Source organism: Pseudopodoces humilis, chromosome 7, assembly GCF_049639895.1.
Source record: "Pseudopodoces humilis isolate 2021_Gansu_Grassland_sample_001 chromosome 7, ASM4963989v1, whole genome shotgun sequence".
NCBI classification, from domain to species: Eukaryota; Metazoa; Chordata; class Aves; order Passeriformes; family Paridae; genus Pseudopodoces; species Pseudopodoces humilis.
Genome location: NC_142206.1, coordinates 18,987,929 through 18,998,555, shown reverse-complemented (window position 1 = coordinate 18,998,555; position 10,627 = coordinate 18,987,929). Strand labels below are relative to the sequence as shown.

The 10,627-nt window shown below is 37.6% G+C and overlaps 1 protein-coding gene across 1 annotated transcript; it reads right to left on the bottom strand.

The window, feature by feature from the left end:
- Nucleotides 1–784: 784 nt before the first annotated feature.
- GAL (galanin and GMAP prepropeptide) lies at nucleotides 785–8,760 on the bottom strand. Its single transcript, XM_005522384.3, has 6 exons — nucleotides 8,680–8,760; nucleotides 8,465–8,545; nucleotides 7,740–7,794; nucleotides 6,243–6,329; nucleotides 3,148–3,225; nucleotides 785–1,080 (listed from the first exon to the last, which is right to left on the bottom strand). Exons 2-6 carry the CDS (start codon nucleotides 8,543–8,545, stop codon nucleotides 1,028–1,030), a joined length of 354 nt encoding a protein of 117 aa, XP_005522441.1. The 5' UTR covers nucleotides 8,680–8,760; the 3' UTR covers nucleotides 785–1,027.
- Nucleotides 8,761–10,627: the final 1,867 nt, after the last annotated feature.

Below are 10,627 nucleotides of genomic sequence, written 5' to 3'. Positions count from 1 at the left end.
ACAGATGAGATAATAAAGGTCTGCAAAATTTCTGTCAGTCTGTGCACTCCAGTGCACATCAGCATTTTGAAAGGATGATATTTCATTGCACTGTGCAGAGGCTGAAAGTCATCTGAATATGAAAACCTTTCTAAGGTTCTGTGTCCTCTCAGACCTTTCCTCAGTCTTGATCTGACATTTATTGTGTGCAGACCTCACATCCTGGTCCAGTGCATCAAAGCTGCTCTGCATGGATTAAACATGGATCCAAGTGCTTTGCTAGACTCAGAATAAAGCATATCATGAAGTATATTTTTAATTTTGCATCAGCCAGGAGCTTTTCTTCATTTAGGAGTGCAGCCCCAGTGCTCTCAATGCCATGGGAGTCCTACATGTAAGATTTGTGTAAACCTGCACAGAACACTTAAATTTGCATTGCCTCAAGGTGTGCTCCAGCCAATGGGCCAGTGTAGCACAGGTAAATAATATGAAATTTATTATCGACAGGAGTTTATTTCATGTCTATGAAGATATGCACAGGAAGTAATGTTTCCTTGAAGCACAGAAGTATAGACAGATCTGTGACTTAAAATGATTCTGCATGGCAGAAGGCACTGTTATTTTTCTGCTATTTAAATTACCCAATATATATGTTATATATATGTGTGTGTTTTCTTTTGCTCTAATATGCAGAGTATAGATGCAGTATAATCTTACAATTTACCACAGGCTTTGTAGATGATGCATGCACTGTGTGCGGGTGTGTACATAATCTTAAAATGAAACAACTTAGTTGCTCTTTATTTTTATTTTCTCATTTACCTACAGAAAAATTTTACCAAAGCAAAATTATACACTGTAACATTGCAGGAGAGGGAGGGAAGGAAAAGAAAAAGCAAAAAACAATCCAACAAACCAACCAGAGGGCAGAAGGCTGTTTACCATTTATCAGATAAATGCAAACCATACTTCTTAACTTCAGGTCATTTTGGTCTTTTGTTTAGAATTCAGTCTAAATCTACACTGCAACAAAATAAAAATGCATTCTTCAAGACTGGTTCATTTCCTCTGGTGTAGGTAGCTTGTCAAGTGCTCCCATCTCTGCAAACAGGAAAAAAAAAAATTATTAACACATATATAAGTATGCATATTTATCTTAGCAACTAAGTAATGAAATCCAGTTTCAGTAATATAATTTTTTAATACTTTTCTTAACTATAAGAAACATATCTTTGAACTTTTCATATTTTAATTTATAAAATACTGGGTTTTTTTCTTTTGAATGTCAATAATATCTTCCTGATACAATTTCAACATTTTAGAAACAGCAGTGACAGAACAACAATTATATTAATTTTATTATGTCAATTGATATTGCTGGATCCCAGGATCTCATAAGACTTAATATTATCTAATTACAGCTGCCATCCTACATGTTGCTCATTATGAGAAGCACTTAAAGCTGGAGGGAATAATTTCCAAGAGAAAGAAATGAAGGCCACTTCTAGTTATTACCAAGGTACTTCTTAGCAGTAAAAATACTGCCTTTTTCTTGCAGATTAAAATGTATATCTAATCTGAATAACTATTATCTGAATCTACGCCACATGAGTGGGGTTTTTCCCCCTTCCTTCACCAAGGAACACATCTAAACCCATGTATTTAATGTAGTAAAGTTTCATACAAGCAAATGTGTTAAAGGATTTCTATCATAAAAAACCATGGTTTTCACCTGCTTAATTTACAGTTCTGGGTTTGTGTGAGAGTTTGTACTTAGCCTTTCCAATAAATATTGTTAAGAGATAATGTGATAACATTCTGTGTCTGTTGCAAGCTGAGAATACAAGAGCTGTGTCTGGAAAAGCCAGATCTGGAGATTCATTTTTTGTTTTTCATGAGGACATGGTAATACCACCACCTTTTCTGAATAAAAACAATTGTTTGTCATCACCATCCTGAGAAGGGAGCCTTTTTAGATCATTTGTTCCAGGGAAGAAGTACTTTGTAGATCTGTGAGATGCTTTTTATTTTCTTGTCTGATTTAGCAGCTTTTAGGCTACGCAGAGGGTGTGTGCTTGAGCTTACCTTGTTTTACACCCTTTTTGCTGTGCCCAAATATTGATTTTACTTCCTAGCAGAGTAGAGGAGTGTTCTGGGCTCTTTCTTCACAGTGGTACAACAAACAAACTACTACTTTGTCCACAGTAAATATATATGCTAATAATCTACTTTAAATATGTATTTGAATTATTTCAGGCTATAAAAGAGCTATAAAGAGGTTTTGTTATCAAATGCAAATTCCATTCACTAAACACTGGGTTCACATTTTCAGTAATGAGAATTATTTTCCTTGGGTGTATACAAATAATTCAGAAAACAATGAGTAAAAACATCCCAGGTATGCAGAAAATGAAACGAAATTAAAACACAAATGTACACTCAGGTCTGCAGCATATACTAGCCACAAAGTTGCTTATAATTTGTTGTGTACAAAAGTAAGAATATAGAAATTACTGATTTATCAAATTGCCTACTTTTTGAGACAGAAAAAAAATCCTCAAACATTTGCAGTAGAATAACTTTTTTCTACCTGTTGGTCTCTTTGCAACTATGTATTATTGATACACTTTATAGACAGTTTTGGAATAGCTGAAGAGGTTTTTAAAAGCTGAACATTGTGTTTGTTTGGGATTTTTTAAAGTAAAACTGATGAAAACTCAAAAGCAGATGAATTTCTTCTTCACTGAATTCCACAGTAAAGTTAGAATTCTTGCAGGATCAGCTGTAAGCTCAGCATTACAACTCTTGTCACAACTCTGAGGCTGCACAGAGCTTTTGCTTCAGTGCGCTCTGAGCTGTTGGCCAACATTCAGCTGCGTGTTGTTGCAATTTTGTCATGCAACTTTATTGTAGAATACGTGCAAAAAGAGGGAGATGTGTTTCTTTTGTCACTAGCACGTGGTGGGATCAGAACTGTGCTGCATCAGATCTCTGCTGAGCTGCAATTTTTCAGGATCACCTGCTCTCTGTGTGTGTGAGAGATCCCAGAGGTGCTGTTCCAAGTCTTGCAACTCAGATCTGCAGCAGATGTGTACATTTAGGATTAGTCCTATCTCCTCAGTGAATTTCCTACCAGAAATTGTGAAAGACTGAAAGGTATTCACTCACCTTTCAGATGCAAGTAAGTCAAAAATTCAATTACTGTGCGCACAATGTTTTCATCAGCCACGGATCTTCCAAGGTTCCCTGTAAAACAAGCTGGTTGTTACTCAGTGTGGTTCAAAGATACATCATATGAGATACTGCAGCTAAGTTTGAGTACCTGGGGAGGGGAAAAAAACCCAAAACTATATGAAATTCCATTTTCCTTAAAATTCTTGGTGGAAAACCATTTCATGGAAGGGCAAAGCCCCTATAAGGCAGGTAACTGCAATTCTCAGAATCAAAATCAACCAGCTTTGTATGTCATTGCTACATAGCAGCTGCTGTGACACCTCAATGGTTGTGGTCTCTAGGCCTTACGAGATCTGTTGTACTAGAGAGTTATCCTCTGTTCCACCTCTATCCCTTGTGTCCACCTGAGCCTGCAGGGAAAGGTTAAATTTCAAATTTAGCAACCAAATTCATCAGCTTTACAGAACAGTTGAAAGTTCATTCATGTAGTCTGACTTCATTCCAAATAAGCTTTCAAATGATATAGAAGTGGTTTGTAGCCCAAAACTTAGGCCTGAGTGTTTTTCTAAGTCCAGAAAGCTGTTTTTTACATAGGTATCTAATCCAACACGCTTATCTTCGAGCTTGTGAAAATAGATTTTTGATGTTATTTCAATGGCCTAATGGGTGCTTGTTGTTGCACTTTTGGGAAGCATACTTTCTGCATCTGTTAAAGAGAGGAAAAAATAAAATCAGCAGGGGGTTTCAGGAAGACACCTTGCTGTTTTTAGGAGGATAGAGAACTTCCCTCTATTAAGAACAAATGGTAAGTAATTTCCCCAAGATTTTTAATTCTCTGCACACAGATGTGGGTGCCAGAACCAACAGTACATTATTTCATCACTGAAAACATTATCAGATGGGTCAGAAGGAAGACTGAGCTCTGTAGCACAAATTAAAAGCATTGATGAGGGTTGCAAGGGACACAAAGGTTTCTGGTACAAGAGGAATAAGCATTTAAGAATGCATTTAATAGACTTGCACCTAAAAATCTTGTCTTCCAGTCTTTGAACTCACACAAAGACGTTAATATTATTATTTGCATTAATAATACTCTTTTATTTGAATTTTTCCTTAACATTTATTCCCACCTAACCTGTTACGGATTTTTGTTATTATTATGGATATTATTTCATTAATATTTTCATTAATATGGATATTATTTATGGATATTATCATTTTTACACAATTTGTTATCCATGTGATATTTATTGGATAAATATTTTTCCTCAGTCACTTGGAAATAATGTATTGGTCTGCTATTGACCTTAATTCTGTGTAGTGGATAACACAGATTTCAGTAAACAAACCATTATGTTCTTGTAACTTGATGATTTCACTAATTATGGTCATAGATGGTTGTGTTTTTGTTGTGGGTTTTTTCCCTGGATCTAGTGTTTAGCCCCTAATACAGCTTGCAATTTTTTCTGGGTTATCTGGAGAGCTTATGCATTTTGCAGCATTCCTCCAAGGAGAGCACAGTCCTTTTCATGAACTATTTTACATTAATAAATAATATGTGCGTATGTTGCCATTTTTAAGGGACTTTTGCAAATAATCAGGAAAAATACTTTGTTTTCAATTAAAATAATATACTGATTGCCTTATGCATTTCGTATGCATTTTATATATATTTATATTTAAATCTCCTTTGGGTAGGAACTCTGTAATAAACTTCAGCTTCAAAGAACCACGTGGTGACAGAAGAAAATGAAGTTCATAGCAGAGGCAGCTGTATAGTTTTGAAGTCTCATTCTAACAAGTTTGGTTGGATTTATCTGCAATTGTGGAGCCTCAACAGTACCCAGCAAGAGAGTTCCACAAATCCATAAGTTCATATTCCCATCAGGAACCTGGTATAGGGACAAATGGCAACGTGCTGCAGTGTGATCTCTACTGCTGGATTACAAATCCCTTACTTTTACATTGTTTTTGACTGGCCATATATTAACATGGGTATTTGAGATGGCAGGGTTGGGGTTTTTTTCCCTTAAAAACCAACAAACAAAACCAAAGCACAGCACCAAAAACATACCACACAGAAACCACCACTCGGTAACTGTGTACCAGAACTGGACTGACAGTCCTTCAGAGAGTGCAAACAATTAAGAAATGTATTGTTTCTCTTCTCTTTATGAAGTTTGTATGTATGAGATTGTAACCAAGCATATGTCCTTTATTTATGAACTTATTTAGTGCTAATGACATTTGCACTGTTCTGGGTGAATTTAAAATAGGCTTTGTGTTGCCCCCATCAGTGCAGTGATAAATGTACTGGGTAAGTACTGTGGTCACTTTCATCAGCCTAAGGATGAATTCATCCCGGCTCACTTTAGATGTCTACAGCAGGTTTAGTTTCTCCTCAGGAGACAAAACAGGTTTTTCTAGAAGTTTCTGCACCTTATTCTAAAATAGGCGTTCAACATAAAGCCTGAAAATTGTCAGCTTCTCTACAAAAAAGGAGTCCAGACATACATTTTAGAGGTCCACTTCTGGATGACAAATCCAGAACAAAGCTGCACCCTTTTCATTCCCATTTATTAAATTCTGACACATGCAACATCTAAGCGTTTTGACTTCAGTTGTGACCAGGTTCTCAATCTTTTAATGAAGATAATACACCTTGCTTAGTGATAGGAAATACTGAAACTTTGTATTTTCCATATCCTGCATTACTGAAAGATGCCTTTATGGACACTCTCCTTTGCCAAAAAACAATTTAACTCTGGAATGGCTGAACATATTGAACTTACTTGAACATATGAAAAGAGAAAAAAAAAATAAGTTTTTTTTTCAAAGAAATATGATCTATTACACATTTAAAGCAACAAAATTATGATACATTTTCCTAATCACTTAGATGTTGTAATCTATGACCATACAAAGATCACACTGAATGGACAAATGTAATTTTTCTTCCTTTCATATGTTTATTAGGATTTCTTTTAAAATGCAAAAATTGTTTTGTATCCAAGTACTCAGTTCAATAGTAAATAAATTACTTAACATAAGAAACAAATAAAAAATGCTGGTTTCCAGATTTTCATTACCTGCTGTAATATCCTCACCAGGCGGTATTTCACGTTTACCAGTGAAACCATGCTTGTCATTAAAAGATCTGTGGTTATCTACTGCATCTGATAAATAAATTAAAAATCAGAGGAGTTAATTGACTTAGCAAAAACCTTTCCTATATGCTTTTCCTATAATGCTATATCCTAGCTCTGCATGGATTTCAATGAAAATATCATGCTGGGCAGTTTTGACATATCACAAGAAGTAAATGTGTTATAAAATATAATAACCTTTCTTCTAAATTTGTGTTTATGATTTTTTTAAATTCCAGAATCAGTCTTGTGCTACATACTTGCTGAAGCTATTACTGCATTCAGATGTTGTAGAGAAAAAATGTAAGGGTATACCTGCATGTAAACTGGGAAGCTGTTCTTACTGCTCTTTCCTCTGTCTTTAAGGGAGTATTGCTGGTGAGTGTGCTTAAAAGAAAGCTGCAGATAGGTTACAGGAATAACCTTCAGAAACTATTTTACATGCCCCTGGTGCCTCTTCTCCCCCCTTGCAATGGGCATTTCCTTTATCAGTAAAAGCTGACCAATATGACCTGCAACAAAGGATGATTCCTATTATCCAGTCTTAGAAACAAAATATGAGTGTTTGACAAGCACATTTTTCCACAATATTTTTTCCAATTTGCTTAGATCTGCTTTCTATTCTTCCAGATATTTACAGAATCAGTCAATACACTTAAGATGCATTAAACTTGTTTTCTTTTTTTTTTAGTATCCTTGTTGTTAGCTATAAAGAATGAAGAGTGTCAGAGTATGTGTAGTATTTGTCTACGTGTTACTGAGACATTAAAAATATAGAAACATTGGTGATGGATTTTACCACATTCACAAGAATTAATGGTAAAAGAACAAATATTTGAGCTTAGTTCTGCATTACTTTACTTACAAATTGCATTTTTTATCTCCACCTGTAAACCAGTACTCCTGTATTTTGAACATCTTGTATATTTATTTTTCACATAGTGAACTGTTAACAGTCTTGAGTTTGTAAGTTACTGTTTCAATTTGTTTTGCTTTAATTAAAAAAAAAAAAAAAAATCATATCATAAACTCCAGTAGTGAAAGTTTGTAACAAGATTTAAAGGTGAAATCTGAAATACATGGAAAAGTGCCAAATGCCACATTTTGTCATTCTGCCCTTGACATCTAAGATGCTGTAAGATTTTTTTAACACTTCTGGTGGTGATGTATTTGTCATATGAAAATTACAGTTCAGAAGCACAAAATGTGAGCAGATGTGTTTCTGGACATAAGGCCTCCCATCACACTTCTTTAGAAAAGAGCAGCTGTTGTCTAAGACAGCTCAGGTCTATGATAGGCATGTAACAAACATCTGAACAAGCGTTTTCCCAAATGAGCTTCTTCAGTCTTGCAGGTTTAGAGAAATTGCTGTATTCAGAGAAATGAATAACACAATTTTTGCATTTTGAAATAATGAAACAAAAAAAGTGCCTCACTTACGTGGCCCAAGTAGATAACCAGCACTATTCAAAGTCCAACCCCTTTTGTCTTTCGCCTTAAAGAAATAAAACACAAGTTATGTTATTGCACGACCTACACTCAGAAGGACATTCTCTTAGAAGAAAGTCTTCTGAAGGCTCAAAATCAAGAAAAAATATTTTAAAAATTACTCCAATCATACTGAAGTAAATATTCATGGTGAGCTCTTGCCCCCTCCCTCCCTAAGTCTATAGTGTTGCTATTGACATCCATGTGGTTTGACAGTTTCACACCACATAAACGATGACTGCACATCACACCGTGAAGGCAGAAATTTCCACTTCATACTTGAAGTTTATATTACCACCTGATAGTCACCTTAGCAAAGAGCAATGCTGCTTTTTATTGCCTGGATTTACATGACAGCCTCTTCATAAAAGAAGTCCATATGTACATCATCTTTTCTGAGGCAGTTGGGACACCCATTCAATTTTGGTCTAGCAACAAGACATTCTTAGTCATAGTATTTTTTTTTTTTTTTTTTTTAACAATGGAGCTAGTATTTAAAATCTTCAAATTCTTAGCTGAAAAAAAAAAAAAAAGAAAAAAAAAAGAAAAAAAAAAACTAACTGTTTATAGCCAGAAATGGTGTGAGTGCTGCGTCCTTTGCAATCCCTATGTCTAAGAGCAGCGTGTATCCGTGGGGAGGGTCACGGTTCCTCGCTAGCTGAGGCACGAATACTTACTGAGAAAACCAGCCCGAGTGTTTCCGAGAGGGTGGCACAAAGGATTAAAGACAGAAACAGGAAACCGGTGCACCTCTGCATCTGGAAGAAACCGCACCGGGGTGAACGCATTGCCTGCCCCGGGGCACGGGGAGGGAAGCGGGGGCGAAGCCGCTCCCCTCTGCCGGGGCTGGGCAGCCCAGTTCCCGCTGGGAGAAGGGCCGGGGGCCGGGTACCTTGAGCTGGGGCAGTCCGGTCCGGTCCGGTCCGTCCCTGGCAGCGCTCCCGCGGCGTGGCCGGTCCCACGGCGGGCTCGCCCTGCGCGGCCGCGGCTTTATGGGCTGCGGAGCGGCGGAGCCGAGAGCCGCCCAGCGCCTCCCCCCGCCTCCCCCGGCCATCTCCCCCTCGCCACCGCCGCTCTGGGAAAGGCAGAAATCGCGGCAATCCAATTAGAGGCACTTGGGAGCACGGCGCAGGCGGCCGGGAGCTGTCAGCCCTGCCCTGTGCCCGCGGGATCGGGAGACGAGGGGGACAAGGGCGAGGAAAGGGGATGCACATCTCCCCTCAGCAGCGCCCTACACTCGTGTCTGCGTGTGGGGACACGGCCTCTGGGGACAGAGAGGACTTCACACAGCTCTGCTCTGCTTCCGAGCCCTGCAGCTCCCCGTGGATCACTCGCGGTCCTTGAAATCCCTTTGACTCGTGCTCCAGCATCAGTGAGAGCAGCTGCTACAAGCCTGTACTTTGTGCCGCTCTGTATCGAGGCAGCACTTCTTTCAGGGTTATGTATAAAAGCCGGGGATTTAGCTCTTTCCAGTGACTAGGCTAGCCCTTGCCCGTGCATTTACAGCCGGTGGAGTTTCACCGGTTTGCTTATCTTAGTTGTGCTTACAGCTGGCATCGGGATGTGCAAAACTGAATTACAAAGCAGAGATTCCAGTATTAGTTCCACTTTTTCCCCCTGCCAAACTGTACTTTCTCTACAACAAATTAGTTTGTCCACTGCAAGTCCCTCAAATCCATTTCTTTTTCAATGAGAAAACATCACAGAGGTTGCACAGCATAAATTATACTTACAGCTCTTTTTCCAGAAACTGCCAAACGATCTCTGCAAGCTTTTGAACAACACATTAATCATTCACTACTTTAAAAGCAAACTTTTTCTTACTTTAATGTAGCATAATGCTTGTAACCCAAGCTAGAAGCAGGAGCTGTGTCTTGTATTTCTATTTCCTCCCCTCTTTTGTCAATAGTCTAACCTTGTCTTTGGGTCTCTGAGCAAAAACTGCGGGGATAAAGTTTATTTTATACAGTTCTTAAATGCTGATGTACATACATGGGAAACTCAGCTTTGCAGATTTTATTTGATACTTTTTATCATTTGCTGAAGGTGTTCTTTCAGCTATTGCATGATCCTCACAATTCAGATTAGACAGATATGGAAAATAGCAATATAGTTTTTGCAAAGTGCTGTTTTCCTTCACCTTGTCAAAAGTGCACTTTTGACTGAAATTCCCTAGCTTTCAGCTGTTAACTTCCACTAAGTAATTTTGAAACATGAAGCTTCACTGTGCCACAAAATGTTTTCTTTTTATGTTATTTGAAAAAATCCTGACAGAATATATCAAGATATGTCCAATTTTGCGTTCAAGAAATATTACAAAAATATGTTAATCCTGTGAGCTTTGACTAATTTTATTTTTGATGTTCCTGTAAAATGCATTTGAAATGTTTTTGAACCAGCAGCTTTTATTCTGATTTTTCATCCACAGTACTTGCACCTTTCTGTCAAATTAGAGTGAAATGATCTCTTCATCTCTACTAGAGCCAGATGCAAAAGAAAGCTTTGTATACTGAAAAGCTAAATCCATCACTTTCCCATCATACTTTTTTGTCTAAATCTATCTTTATGTTAGTGTCAATTAAATCATTTTATCAGTCATCCCTACAATTGATGTTCTCATTCCCACAGTTTTCTTTCTCAAGAATGCTATTAGTCTTGCTTTCATTCCATAGAAATTTTAAATCTCACTGCTCAGAGAAAAAAAAAATGGGCTTTAGTCTGAAGTTTGCCTTTCCTAGCTTAGCTTGACTAATGGCCATCTCTGTGCCTGCACAGATTGTTTTCATTGAGGAGACCCTTCACTGTACTAATTCCTCCATTGATTTATTTATTGTCTGGTT